Source organism: Carassius auratus, chromosome 41 (assembly GCF_003368295.1).
Source record: "Carassius auratus strain Wakin chromosome 41, ASM336829v1, whole genome shotgun sequence".
Taxonomy (NCBI): Eukaryota; Metazoa; Chordata; class Actinopteri; order Cypriniformes; family Cyprinidae; genus Carassius; species Carassius auratus.
Window position 1 is genome coordinate 19,409,457 of NC_039283.1, and position 15,383 is coordinate 19,424,839.

A 15,383-nucleotide genomic window follows, 5' to 3' on the forward strand; every position below is an offset into this window, starting at 1 on the left:
TTGATTGGTTTGCCTGAGATGACGTACCCTTTGCGAGTCATTGGTCCCTTCTCCTTTATTTTACTGAGTCCCTTCTTCAGGTAACGTTAATCCTCGGGGAGTCGGGGACTGGTCGCACTAATTTAAATATTGTTGTATCGTAGCCGTGGTTGAACGCTGCGCTATATTAATACGCTTTGAGAATTATGATGTAATTTTCAATGCCTAACAGGTTAATTCCGTTTGGACAACTCGCGATCTGACGGCTTGGTAACGCGAGGAGCCGAATGTCGTTCAAATGACGGTTGAACAGCCAGTGAAGAGCAACATCATCCGCTGAGATATGTTAGCTTGTTGACAGCTAACGTTAGTCAACAAGCTAATGTAGTTAATTAGCGTAGCTAAGACCCCTGATTTATCGAAAGTGACACCATGGCATGATAATATTGTATTTGTTAGTCAATATATCCCCTGTAGGGGATGCTTAGTTTTAAACGAATGCGTTGGGCAACATATTATGTGAGGAGGATTATCTGAGGACTTTCGAGTTAGCTTAGTTCGATAGCTGGAATCATTTTAGTACCTAAGTGATTTGTCAGTGTCACTCCAGCTTGCTCTTTGTTAGGGCTTGGCTTGTGGTTAAACGTGTTCTTGAGGTTGCATCTATACGTTACTCCCCTACCGCTATACTCTTATTCACTCTTTTTGTTTTTGTTTTTAAAAATGAAAAACTGTGAGTATCGACAAATAGACCTACGAGCGCTCAGAACACCGACCACCCGGACCTCCACCAACAAAACCTTGCAGCGTGTACGGAGGAAATGGGAGGTTTTCCCTGGAAAAAACCGCTTCTACTGTGATGGGCGTATTATGTTGGCCAGGCAGTGTGGTGTGCTCCCGCTGACCATCGTCCTTATTTTCATGACCAGTGGCCTTTTCTTCAGATTTGAGTGAGTAGTGTTTACACACAGAGACACAAGTGTCCACACTGCTGGACAATACTACAACTACTTTTGACAATAGAGACATCTCACCCAGCTGATGTAGCCCTTCTTGACATCATACCAGTCTGAAAACAGTTCCTCCCCCAAAGTCATCAGAAAGCACACTTGCAATATACTCCTCGAGTTCTAACTTTGTTGTTGTCTTTGTGTTTGATTCATAACAGTTGCCCCTTTCTGGTGCATCACCTCACGGTCTTCATTCCAGTTATTGGTGGGGTGTTATTTTTATTTGTCGTCATCACCCTCCTTCAAACCAGTTTTACAGACCCAGGGATTTTACCCAGGGCTTTGCCGGATGAGGCTGCAGACATTGAGAAGCAGATTGGTGAGACTTTGATTTGTGGTGTTTATTTTTTCATTATTCTGTGTCCTAACATTTTTGTGTGTGTTGATATTAAAGTTGTGGGTTTCTTTAAAGATAATTCTAGATCTTCAACATACCGTCCACCTCCCCGCACTAAGGAGATCCTAATAAATGACCAGGTGGTCAAGCTTAAATACTGCTTCACATGCAAGATGTTTCGTCCGCCTCGGACATCCCATTGCAGCCTGTGTGACAACTGTGTTGGTAAGGCTGGAGCTCTATATTTCAGCAAACAAAGTTTCTGCATTTAAAGAAACAGTTCATCAAAAAGTTTAAATATTATCTCTCACTGACTCAACTTTAAATCATTCTAAATCTCAGATTATATGGTAAAATTTGGAATGCAATGTGAAAAGGGACTGAAGCTTTAAAGGGATAGTTCACCCAGAAATAACCATAACTCACTCTCGCGTCATTCAAACCCTGTATGACACGACATTTGTTCTTCTGTGGAACATAAAGGAAGATATTTGAAAAAAATATATATTTTTATTTTTCCATACAAATTAAGTCAATGGTTATCAACATTCTTCAAAATATTTGTGTTTGTATTTTGCAGAAAAAAGAAAATCAGGTTTTTAAAGACATGAGGGCTAGTAAATTATAACACAAAATGTATTTTCTGGTGAACTCCCTTTATTGCCTCAACAAGAACCATAAAAGCAGTGCATACACCTTGAATGCTCTTTTCCCAATCTTCTGAAGCCATACACTCATAGTGCGAACTGCGGGGGAGCTAGGGGGAGCTCGGCTTAATAAGACATGGGCTACCCTGAAAACGAGAAATGTGAAATTTTGGGGGGGTCTCAAAAATATTGACAATGTTAATATTTTAAATTGCAATTTCAGTTGTGTAATGTAATCATAATTGATTATTAAGTGTAAAATAGCAAAAACATTATTCATTCATGCATGACGGCGATTAAAACCTAATTTACTTAAATAAAGATTGCTATACATGCAATTCTTGTAATGAGCATCAAGGTGTGAGCGCTGCGCTGCAAATTCCACATATGTTAGTACGTCATAGATTAGTAGAAAAAAATTAACGTTGGAGGCCATTTATCGCACGCAAAGTCCTTCATTTATTTTGCAGTTATAGCATCATAGCCATGGCGAAAATAAAACAAGGCAGTTTAATTCATTTTGGTTTTATTAAGAAATTGTGTAGTGATGACGTTAATAGCACGACTGATTTACCTGTTGCAAGCACTGTTAGAACTCCCACAGTGCCCACTTTGACAATGCAAGAAGCTGAAGAAAAGTAATCTCTGGTTGAAGATGGTAACAGCTCGTCAAAGGCCAGTCACGATCATAACCCCTCTTGCTCTGAGTCTTCTCTCCTGTTAAACTGGAACAGCCAGCAGTAGAGAGACTGGAAGAGCCGCATGGCTGTTTGTTAAGGATGGAAGCTTGGGGTGCATCACTTAGGGATGCAAAAAACCTTCTTCCGTCTGAAAGGGTACCTGTCTGAGGCACGCAATTGTCTGAGGAGGGGATTCATGGGAAAATACGCAGCGCTGCTCAGAACAATTTGTGAAAAAAAAATATATAAACACAGGAACAGCATTGCACACAAGAGGGCCATTGAAGTGGCTAAGGAAAGGCTGTCTTCGTGACCTATCAATTTGTGTCGATGAAGTATAATTGTGCATATACAGTTGTAGCTGTTATGTATCTTTGTAAATCATTGTAATTCCTTTTTTGAGGCACTCGTGTCGATAATGTATTTTAGTGCATACACTTGTAGCTGTGGTAAGTCCTTATTTGAGGCACACGCAAGCGCGAAAAAAAAGTGGGCTCCCCCAAAGGATAAGGTATAGTTTGAACACTGCATACACTTTGTGTATAAATTGAGATTTAATTCATTATTCACTGGTTATCTTCCCTTTAGTGGGCTGTTTACCTCTACAACCAGAGTCAGAGTCATGAGCTAATCATTTATACCTGGATCTATCAGGTTCTTTCACAAACCTTTCAATGCATCTTCTAGAATCTAACCTCATGAAAAGCACCATTAGGGTCGGTGGATGTCAGGATTTTTTGTTCAACTCTTTAAATTCAACTTTTAAATTGATCCTAAATTTGTATCTTTTTATCATTCACAGCCATTGATGGCTGATGATGATTGGCTTCAGATTACTTGGAAAGTAGCGCACAAGTCAAATGGTAAATTTTTATGAAACTTTTACTGTGCTTTTGCTCTTTTGTCCCTTAAATGTTCTAATACCCATTTAGTATGATTCGATGAAAGGATGTCATATTGGTTTGAAACCACATGAGGTTCAGTAAATAATGACGGAACTGTTTCTTTAAATTTACAAAATATGTTGCTTTGATAATGAACATGTAATAGTTTAACCTCTAATACAAATCACTTCCTTAAAATCATTGCATGAGAATGCACATTGGTTATTGTAAGTGAAGCTGTGTCTGAGAATCTCCTCTCTCTGTTCCCTTTCTAGAGCGGTTCGACCATCATTGTCCTTGGGTGGGGAACTGTGTTGGGAAGAGAAACTATCGTTTTTTTTACGCATTCATAGTGTCACTATCCTTTCTGACCTCCTTTATCTTTGGCTGTGTGATTACTCACCTCACATTAAGTAAGTTTCACACACGTGAAACACGTCCTGCACCACAGTCTCCATCTGCATCAGAAAAAAATCCTAATACTTATCTATGATAGTTGTAAGTGGGAGAGCTATAAATAAGTGTATCTATGTTGAAATGGTGATTGTTCAAAACCAAGAAAACTCTAAATACATTTCTGTATAGATATGTTCAAAAGCATGGTTCATTAAGTTTTTTTTATTTTTAAGAAATAAGTACTTTTATTCTGCATGGATGGATGCATTAAATTGATCACAACTGACAGTAAAGACAATTATATGTCCTGATGAGATCCAAATAAATTAATTCCTAATCATCCTAAATCATAAAAAAAAATATTTTTCATGGTTTCTTCAAACATAAACCATTTTCAATATTGATAATATCAAATGTTTCTTAACCACCAAATCAGCATGTTAGAATGATTTTTGAAGGATCGTGTGACACTGAAGACTGGAGTATTGGCTGTTGAATAAATTACATAAAATAAAATAAAAAACATTTATTATAAATCGTAATGTATTCCACAATGTTAATGTTTTTACTGTATTTTGATCAAATAAATGCAGCCCAAACCTTTGCGCAGTATTGTCCATGTATATGATGAGATTGTCAAAATACAACAACGGATACTTTTTTTTCAGTCAGGTCTGAAGCAGGTTTGTTCTCTTATCAGTTACTCTCATCAACAGGATCACAAAGAGTGAATGGTATCATCCAGGCAATAAAGGAGAGCCCGGCCAGATATCCTTTTTACTGTGTTCAGACCCCTGTCTCCATCGCTGGGATGTCTGCATCACCCCTTTCCCCAGGACCACACAATAGACTTCACTATTTGTTTCCAGGCCCACTGCTGTTAGTTCCATCTTTTTTCTAATCCCATTTGTCCCTAATCGCCTGAAGGATTCCGCCTCGCCCTGCTTTCCTGTCAGGATGTAAACATGTATGCCCCTAGATACAGATTCTGCTGGTGTCCCTTTTAAAGACTGTGGCTTCGGGTCACAGTGTTCCACCACAACCTGTCAGTTAATGAACCTCCTGTGAACCTCATGTGATTGGGCAGAATGTTCAACAGTGGATTGATTTTGTATTATTGTTCATAAATCACTGTACTATTATGAATATTTTTTACATTAATACACATTTACAACAGATTTGCTTCCTTAACCCTTCCTTCACTGTTGTCGAGCTAGTCATTTGTTTTTTCTCCATCTGGTCCATTCTGGGTCTGTCAGGTTTCCATACTTATCTTGTGGCCTCCAATCTCACAACCAACGAAGATGTAAATATCACAGCGAATGCTGTTAATGTTTAATTTTAAAAGCTGCATCATTAATTATTTTAGAAAGTAATCATCAATTCTCATTTAACTGTGGTGTTTTCTATAGTCCGAATGAAGAACAGCTTCTTCGTGTTTAACGATTGCAGATCAAAGGCTCTTGGTCCAGTAAAAGAGGAGAAGAATCAGGGAATCCATACACCTATAACAACATCTTCACAAACTGCTGTGTGGTGCTTTGTGGGCCGATGCAACCCAGGTCTGTACTGCATGCTTATACCAACATCATAGCACATCTGAGATTTTGCTAAAGAAGCAAATATTTGTTTGTGAGTGAGTGAATGAATGAAGGATGTCATTTAGCTTAAGGCTGATGTACATCCTGTGCTCAGTACATACTGTTACAAACAAGAACACATTTAGTCAGATCTGAAATGTTAATTTTACCGATCTTTAACATGATGGCCCATGTTTCCCTATTCATTCTGTGCTGTGGTTTGAAAGTCAGGTCACAATAGGTCATTTACTCATCCTGTCATCTTTTGCAGCTTGATTGACAGAAGAGGCTTTTTACCTCCAGATGACGCACCTCCTATTGTGACCTCTGACACTGAGCTCCCTCATTTCATGGCTAAGAAGGACACAAATATGGTAAGTGTGCCTCATAATGTGGTATCTTTAAGGTGTAGGGTGGCCATATGCGGCATTTATATGGGACACGTCCTGGACAGGATTTTAATATTGCCTGAAACATCCAAAGCAGTTTGACCAATAACATGCAGGTATTGTACTTAATCGACCAATCGTGGGGCTTTGCGTGAGAAGGTGAGATCTACAGGGAACGATCATAGCGATGCAAATTTGTGTACGTGTTTGTTTGTTCATTTGACTTAAAGCTTCAATGTGCACAATTAAAAAAAGACACTAAAGTAGGTGCGATAGCGATTCTAAAGCATAAGGAGCCGTCTGCTCTGCTCTGCTCTCTATAGCTCTCACGAACGTCACACAACGATCAACCTGCACAGTGCAAACAGCCTAAACTATATTTTAGGCAATATCAAAATCCTGGCCGGGTCGTGCATATGGCCACCTTATCAAGGCAGAACATTAGTTCCAAGATCATGTTAACACTAAAATTATTTTTTAAGATTTGTTTTAAACAAATTAATTATTTTATTCAGCAAGGATGCATTAAGTTGATCCGAAGTGAAAGTAAAGACTTTTGCATTGTTACAAAAATATATTTAAGTGAAATGCTGTTGTGTTTAAGTTTCACATTATGACAATTTTTTGATCGGATATATAAATTCTTGGTGAGCATAAGAGACATCTCAAAAAGATCTTACTAAACCCCAGACTTTTGAATGGTTGTGTAATTATGAACAGAAACCATGACTTTAAAAGATCTGATAACATAAAGTTGTCACAGAAAAGCATGTGAAAATGAATGGAAAGCTCATATTTACAGTTAATGAGGCTTGCACCTGTTCTGTTGATGTGAAACATCCAACTTTACTTAAGATTTTGGAGTCTTGATTCAGTAAAAATGTAAACAAGTTTTCAATCAAGGTTACAAATGCTATTTTAAGATGTTTTTGTCACTGCTGGTCACAAAGCTAGAGTCGGTTGTAATCATGCAGAGAAGGATAGATTTGTAAAAAAAAAAATTTGTATTTGTATATTTTGAAGTCCACAAATTCCACTCCAGATTAGTTTTAGTTTATGTTTTGATATTGACTTGCATCAAGCCCTGATGTTTCAAGTTGTGAACTTCACACAGGAGGAGAACTGTCAGGAGTTTGCTCACTCCTGCACTGCCTGAAGGCTCCTGCAGCTCTTTCACATTCGATGGTAAGGGTGTGTTATGTGGCTGCCTGCATGCCATTCCATGGCTGCCTTCTCATGACTCTTGGCCTTTACTTTGACTTTTATTTGAACTGTCTAACTGGCTTCAATTTCTTTGCTTTAAAACCATTATCATAAGACATGTCCATCATGTGAGAGGAGCTTGGGCTTGGGCTTGTTGTCTCTGTTCCTTCTTTGTTCCTGGATGACACCTGTTTTTAGTCCATTTTTATGGTCGTGTTCATATATTAGTGTTCGCCAGAGGTCTGCAGTTGTTTTGTTTTTCCTCCATTATGTCATTGTTTCCTAATTAATGTATCATCGTTCATAATCACATTTCATCTGTGCTTATCTCATACTCGTCCACTCTCAGGATTCTGTTGACTAAGTGCATGTTCTCATGCACACATGTTCTTTTCCCCCTTCTCTCATGATGGATCTCATCTCATCCTGATGTTAAGGAAGTGTTTTCATCTTTACAACCCCTGGAGATCCCCTTCTAACATCCGCTGCACTGCTTGAACTAATCAGAAACCCTGAAGTGAAACGCTTTGTTTCAATCTGTCACTACATTTTCATCTTATTAGTTTCTTCGCAGTACTAACTTACTTTCATTTTTATTCTAATCTGGTTCTAGTTCCTCACACACTTGCTCTGCTGTCTAACTGCAATCAGTTGACACGTTCTTGGTTTATTTACTGTAAATGGAGCCCTTCTGAGACAGCTGTATGCATGTAAATGAACTTCACTCTCAAATCGGCATCCTGTTAAAATAAAACCTTGATGGTTCACCATTTGAAAATTGAGAAATTGAGTATGAAATGTGTTATTTTTATGCTCAGTTTATTTTACAGTATTATAACAATACATTTCTTATTCAATATCTTTGTTTCATAATATCACAATTTCAATATTCTAATTAGTAATCACATTAATATCATAACAGTTGTTATTTCGTAGTCATATTGAAATGGTCAAAAACAATAGGAATGTGGCTTTAAAAAAAAACTTTTTTAACTAATTTCTTGTAGGTGCACTCCCTAACAGTCACCCTACTAATTCTACGATGATTTATCTTTTCTAAATCATTATTTGAGTAATCATATCGATGTATATTGCAGGAAAAACTAAATTAGAGTAGTCATATTTTTTATTGTGTTTTTATTTGCAGTGCACACAGGGCACAAAGGAGCTTTTAGAATCAGTGGCACACTCCGCAGTGATCCAGAGCACCTGCACTCCGGGTACACCTAAAACCACCCCAGTCACCCAAGAGAGTCTACCAAGTACCGTCTCTATCACTGTCTCTCCCTCCAGCAAGTCTCCTTCTGCTGGCTGCTCAGGCCGCCAGGCCCGGCGCCCCATTGATGTTCCCTGCTCCCAGAGAGGGAACAAACAGGCTGCTCTTCACAACCATAAAACCATGTTGCGTGTATCCAGCCCTCCCTTCTCTCTTGGCCACAGTCCGATCATTCTTAGTGATGCTCCCGACATGGGCTTTATCCCACTTAACTGAGCACAGTTCCCCAGCCACCAGCAGCCTTGTGCAAACACTGTCAAACACTTTGAGAACAGCATCACACCTTTTAAGAAACTGTACTGTGCATACTACACTCAGGATCCTCTCAGGAAACACGGCATCTTTCAACAAATGGGAATAAGCCTACATTGACTTCTTAAATGACGGATTTGGAGATTTTTTTTATTTATTTTTTGTTCCGTTAACAACAACATAAACCTTGTGGAGAGAACACCTTCAGACGATCATTGTTTAACAGAACCTCAAGTTTGTTTGTTTTTTTTAAGCCTTTTGCAATCTATTTAGACCTAATGCAATAATTATATTCTTTGAAAGGTCACTTAAGTCTAAAAAAAAGCCTTACTTTAGAGTCACTTCTGTTCATTTTATGTGGTGTTAAAGACCCTCTACATTAAAGTCGTTGTTGGTAAAAAAAAAAAAAAAAAAGTATTCACACTAACAGCCAAGTATATAAACAGCAGTTATGAATGAGTATCAGAGAGCTTGGGATTCAAGGGTTAATGAGTTCTCTATGTATGTGATACAGTGTTACTGTTGGTCCAGGGTTTATTTTCTCCTGTATAATGTTGTGGCCTCAAATGAATTAACAGCGGCCATATTTAGGTTTATTTTGTGTCGTTTTAATACTGGGTCTTTCCTTCATTGAAAATTTTTAGGTGGCATTCCAAGTGAAGTTTGGGCAGCCTAAAGGAAATGCAATATTATTTGATATAATATTTTTGCCCTTATAGTCTTCATCTTGAGTTCTGCATTTTTAGGTTGAAAGTGTTAGAGCACAGCATGAACCACAGACCACAAAACATGTGTGGTCCATTTAATTTCTACTGATAATTTTCTACTTTAAAATACTGTCAAGGAAGTCAAATACCTTAAATAACTAGTTAGCCCTAAATTCATTAAAGGTAATCTTGGGAATAAAAATGTGGATGTTGACTTCCCATAGCACTTTGAGGTAGAAAATTTCAATTTTTTCAATTAAGGCATCGTGAACTTACAATAAAAATTGTTTTAAATGAAAAATGATAAATTCTACATTATAATACTTTTTAACATTTCCAGTCGAATCAGCTAACATTAATGTATTATGAGCAAACATTAGTTAATTCTAACTTGAATCAATTATTTCAAAAGGTGTTTTTCATTATAATTCTAAGATTACCAAACAGTCTAATTGTAATTACTTTTAGAATACATATTATGGCACAAATTATCTATAATATGTAATTACACAAAATGCAAATAATTTTTATAATCAAATTTGCACATGTATTTAAGCAGCCACCGAAAAACATTTTTAATCTAGGAAAAACCCTTTAGTATTTCCTACTTTTCATTGGTGGGTCAAAGATTTTTTTCTGATTGTTATTACAGTGTTTCTACTAAGCTTGAAAGAAGAAGTGTTGTAACTGAAACCTTTTGCCTTGAGATTGATGGATTTCTAATGAGTTATTTATATCATCATTAAGATGATCATCATGTTTTTTAATAAATCAGCTTCTGGCACAGTCATAAAGTTGACAGTATAAGTTTGATAATGTTTTGCTCATTTAAGAACTTCTAGAAGTTGATCACTGCCAGCAGCATTGGAGGGAAAGTAAATGAATAATGACTTGTGTTTTGTGTTATTGTCCTTTTTCACCTGAAGATGTAAAGACAATGTAATAAACAAATGTTCTTTCCACTTGTGATTTAGTTGCCTGAATGTTTTCATCTGATTTTGAAGGACACATTCTCACATCTTTTGTTTCCTTCTGTGATCCGCTGCATGCCAGACAGGGCACATTCATTTAAACAGTAGAGGGCACAGTTTTCCACTTGCTGTTTGCATGTGTCATTTGAGGAAGATGTAGGAAGGCATCGCTGATTAATTGCTTGCTTGATGGATTCAAGCATTTACATTTGTAGTACTTGAAAGTGATATTTGGCGCTACCACACTGCCATCAAGCTGACATTTGTTCTGGTTTATGGCGGATGTAATAGGATTGGATATGGGAAATGCATAATTGTGGGTTTGCTGTATAATCTCTCAGTGTAAACTAGTCTATTTTAACAAAAAGATGTGGGATCAGTGGAGAACAACAATCATCAGCTGAGTTTAAATTTTTTTCTCTTCTTTCCATTACAAGGAGCTTGTTACTTTTGATGAAAAGGAAAAAAGCACCAGGCCCAGATTGTGTTACACCAGCCTGTCTGAAATCCTGTGCTGACCAGCTGGCCCCCATCTTCACACAGATCTTCAACAGATCGCTGGAGCTGTGCGAAGTCCCTTCATGCCTCAAACGTTCCACCATCATCCCCATCCCTAAGAAACCCAAAATTACAGGACTAAATGACTACAGGCCTGTGGCTCTAACGTCTGTAGTCATGAAGTCATTTGAAAAACTGGTGCTGGCCCACCTGAAGGACATCACTGGGCCCTTGCTGGATCCTCTTCAGTTTGCCTACAGAGCAAACAGGTCTGTGGACGATGCAGTAAACATTGGACTGCATTATGTTCTGCAACACCTAGACAGACCGGGGACTTATGTGAGGATCCTGTTTGTGGACTTCAGCTCGGCCTTCAACACGATCATCCCAAACCTCCTCCTGCCCAAACTAAATCAGCTCTCCGTGCCCACCTCCGTCTGTCAGTGGATCAACAGCTTCCTGACAGACAGGCAGCAGCTAGTGAGGCTGGGAAAATACACATCCAGCACCCGTACAATCAGCACCGGAGCTCCCCAGGGCTGCGTTCTCTCCCCACTGCTCTTCTCCCTGTACACCAACGATTGCACATCTAAGGACCCCTCTGTCAAGCTCCTGAAGTTTGCAGATGACACCACACTCATCGGCCTCATTCAGGACGGTGACGAGTCTGCTTACAGACAGGAGGTAAAAGAGCTGGCTGTCTGGTGCACTCTCAACAACCTGGAGCTTAACACGCTCAAAACAGTGGAGATGATCGTGGACTTCAGGAGAAACCCCCCTGCACTCCCCCCAATCACCATCATGAACAGCCCTGTGACTGCAGTGGAGTCATTCAGGTTCCTGGGAACCACCATCTCTCAGGACCTGAAGTGGGACATTCACATTGACTCCATCGTAAAAAAGGCCCAGCAGAGGTTGTACTTTCTCCGCCAGCTGAGGAAGTTAAACCTGCCACAGGAGCTGCTGAAACAGTTCTACTCCACCATCATTGAATCCATCCTCTGCACTTCAGTAACTGTCTGGTTCAGCTCAGCTTCTAAATCTGACCTCAGAAGACTACAGAGGGTAGTCCGGACTGCTGAGCGAATCATCGGTTCAACTCTCCCATCTATTCAAGAACTGTACTTATCCAGAGTGAGAAAAAGGGCTGTCAAAATCACTCTGGACCCCTCACATCCAGCACACTCCCTCTTTGAACTGTTGCCATCTGGTCGACGCTACAGAGCACTGAGCACTAGAACGACCAGACACAGGACCAGTTTCTTCCCTCAGGCAATCCATCTTATGAACAGCTGACAATAATGGCGAACACACTACACTTTATATTTATATACACACACACTTTATTTATCTAACACACATACTTAGTATACACTTAAATTTTGCACACAATATATATGTACATACATAACTTCACTTTGTAATATACCTGCCTACAATTGTCATTTGTATATTGTCATTCACTGTCTACATATTTGTATTTTTTATTCTTTTATTATGTGTTTTATGTTCTGTCGCTGTCATTCTGTTGTACTGCGGAGCTTCTGTCACGAAAACAAATTCCTCGTATGTGTAAACATACCTGGCAATAAAGCTCATTCTGATTCTGATTCTGATTCTGATTTCTGTTAGTACTTAGCATCTAGATTTCTTTAATTAGAAAGCACCAAGGTGTAGTCATCAATTTCAAAGTGTTTTTTTATTTAGCCCAGAACTAACCTCAATTACCTCAAAACATCTCTTGCCTGTAAGATTCTGTCATTAAACTACAGCCATCTATCATTCAAGCAACCTTCAGGGACTCCGGATGAAAATGTTCCGATAAAGGTTTCTGCTGGATCGGGTTATCAGTCAGATGAGACTGATTCAAATCCGATATTTTGCGTATACTATTGTGTCATTTTTAAGCCCCAAGAAAGGCACAACAGCATTATAAAGCAGCATAGAGTTTCTGTGTACTATATTTCAAGTCTTTTGAAGCCATTAGTTTAATGTGAGGTTCAGGTGAATATTTAAGTAATTAAAATCAGTTTCTATACATTTATACATAAATGTCTCTTAATTTTATAGTATATTTATTTATTTGTTTATAAGAATGTATTTTGCTACAATACAAAGATCAATGTGTAACGTTTAACCAGATTTAGCCCTACACAGGTCAATACACAATGAGGTATAGAAATTATTAAAAAAAAAAACACTGCACTTTATCAATATCGGTATCGTCTGATACTCAGGGTTTCTGGTATCGCTTCTTAAAAAATCTATCGAGTCACCCCTAATTAAAACAAAGATTATTGGACTACATTTGACAAAAAAAAAAGCTTAGACTTGCTTAGACTTAGGGGCTAGGGATTTGAACAAACCTCTAACCCTTATTGAACTTTCAGCATGCACCATTTGTGCTACATGAAGCATTTTCACTTTACAGACAGTAAAATGTGTGGGGGGGGGGGGTTTACTGAAGGGACATGGTACAATGGGATCTTGTTTTTGTTATCCTTTTCAATCACTGATCTTTCCGTGTTTGTGTCAGTGTCACATTGTTTCTTGGCATTTTGAAGCTCACCCGATGATGCATTTATATATATATATATATATATATATATATACATACATACATTTATGCATTTAGCAGACGCTTTTATCCAAAGCGACTTACAGTGCATTCTGGCTATCAATTTTTACCTATCATGTGTTCCCGGGGAATCAAACCCCAACATTGCGCTTTATAGCTCAATGCTCTACCACTTGAGCGACAGCAACACTTGAAGCAGTGATCCTCAAATCTGGCTCACGAGATCCACTTTCCTGCGACGTTTAGCTCTAACCCTAATCAAACACGCATGAGTTTGCTAATCAGTGTCTTCAGGATCATTAGAAAATCACAGGCAGGTGTGTTTAATTAGAGTCGGAGCTAAACTCTGCAAGAAACTGGATCTTGCGAGCCAGATTTGAGGATCACTGACTTAAAGGATACAAATTTGACTGATTCTGAACAAAAAACCGGAAGTTCAGAGTGATCTGAAAAAAAGCAATTTTTGCATTAATCTTTGCATATTTTTTCAACTTATTTTCATGTTGTTCTTATTTCTTGTCATTTTTTTTTACATAATAAACATCTTATCTTAATTGTGCTGGTAAGGATTCATATATTTGGAACTGAATTATTTATGTAGTCATGTGATTCGGTTTTCACACTGGATTTCATGTCATGGTGAGTTGTGGTTAATCAACAGTCAAGAAATCATATACCAGTGCTTTTACGCTTCATCTCATAATTGTGTTCCATAAAAGGGTTCTCTGGCACAGGTCAGATGGAGAGGCAGTATTTTATTAAAGATGTCAAGGGCAGTGATTGATAAGGCAAAACCATAATGCTCTTCAGATGTATGTGAGGGTTGGAGGTAAAGCTCTTCAAAGATCTGAGTTCATGCCGCCCTCTATCCCTGATTCTTTCTGAGCCAAGATAGCCAATGCATGCCTGCATTGATTTAGCCATAGTTTAGGTGTCGGAAGATTCAAGATTCACATTTAAAGGCTTGTGTTGGTGTGCCAAGGTTGTTGTTTTTTTAGTTTTTTGTAACGGGCTGGTTATACTGTTTGCTTAAAAATAGCAGTAGTGGGAGCACATTTATTCCAGGCCTAAACTGTATTATTAAATTTAAAGTGGTTTATTTTAAATGCAATTTAAAAAGGCCATAATTACACCTCCAGATGTAATTCAAGGTTTTTTAGTGCCAAATCAAATCATAATTTAATTTTTCATGATAATTTTAAACTTATGCTATTGTTCTCCGGAAAAATGTGCTGTAAACAACATAAACTTACTATACTGAAAACTTTTTCCCCTGATTAAAAAGGCAGCAGTTTCTCTTTTTTTGTTCCATCAATGAATGTCTAAAACAACATGAAGGTGAGTAAATTTTATATAAGCACATTACCATTCAAAGGATTTTTTTTTTTATATTTTTGAAAGAAATTTCTTATGATCAACAGGGCTGCATTTATTTGACCTAATAAATATATATATATAACTGTAATGTTGTGAAATATTTGTATATTTTAAAAAGAACTTCTTTAGTGTTCTGCTTTTTTACTCTATAATTTTAAATGTAATTTATACATTTATTACAACATCAATCAGCTACAGTGATGTAAAGGAAGGCCAAAGTTGTAATCTTAAATCAATTATAAGCTTATATAAATGGCAGGGTGTAATAATGGCAAAATTAACCCAAACATACTAAAACTATAATTATTTCCTCACCCTAATGTCACTTTACATAAATACTTTTATGGAACACAAAGGCAGAATGAAAAGGAGAATTTATTTATTTTATAAAAGTAAGTTGTATTTATCATGATATACAACCCCGTTAACAAAAATCAGATAACAACTCCTAAAAAACAATAGCATTAGTTGCTAAACATTAAAATACTGTTTGTTTGAAAGCATTGTACTTGCCAAAACCAATATCACCATCTCATTTACTGTAGCAAGATATCACGTTGCTTTCCGGCATGCTTTTTTTCCTGAAGAGTTTTCAATTAGTTTCTGTGAGCTAGAGGCC

At 37.7% G+C, this 15,383-nt stretch overlaps 1 protein-coding gene across 3 annotated transcripts; it reads left to right on the forward strand.

The window, feature by feature from the left end:
• Nucleotides 1-10,301, forward strand: LOC113059188 (palmitoyltransferase ZDHHC18-like). Of its 3 annotated transcripts, XM_026227493.1 has the most exons (10): nucleotides 5-929; nucleotides 1,148-1,308; nucleotides 1,402-1,551; nucleotides 3,813-3,950; nucleotides 4,602-4,701; nucleotides 5,137-5,239; nucleotides 5,386-5,495; nucleotides 5,785-5,887; nucleotides 7,017-7,087; nucleotides 8,253-8,480. In XM_026227493.1, exons 1-9 carry the CDS (start codon nucleotides 703-705, stop codon nucleotides 7,056-7,058), a joined length of 1,134 nt encoding a protein of 377 aa, XP_026083278.1. In that variant the 5' UTR covers nucleotides 5-702; the 3' UTR covers nucleotides 7,059-7,087; nucleotides 8,253-8,480. The 3 variants fall into 3 exon arrangements, with proteins under 3 accessions (XP_026083275.1, XP_026083276.1, XP_026083278.1); XM_026227490.1 differs by lacking the exon at nucleotides 7,017-7,087 and having other exon boundaries at nucleotides 1-929; nucleotides 8,253-10,301; XM_026227491.1 differs by lacking the exon at nucleotides 7,017-7,087 and having other exon boundaries at nucleotides 4-929; nucleotides 4,650-4,701; nucleotides 8,253-10,301.
• Nucleotides 10,302-15,383: the final 5,082 nt, after the last annotated feature.

Coding starts and splice junctions, on each gene's coding strand:
- LOC113059188 (XM_026227490.1), top strand. CDS start 703: ATGAAAAACTGTGAGTATCGACAAATAGACCTACGAGCGCTCAGAACA. Junction 930..1,147: donor GGCCTTTTCTTCAGATTTGA/GTGAGTAGTGTT, acceptor GATTCATAACAG/TTGCCCCTTTCTGGTGCATC. Junction 5,496..5,784: donor TGTGGGCCGATGCAACCCAG/GTCTGTACTGCA, acceptor CATCTTTTGCAG/CTTGATTGACAGAAGAGGCT.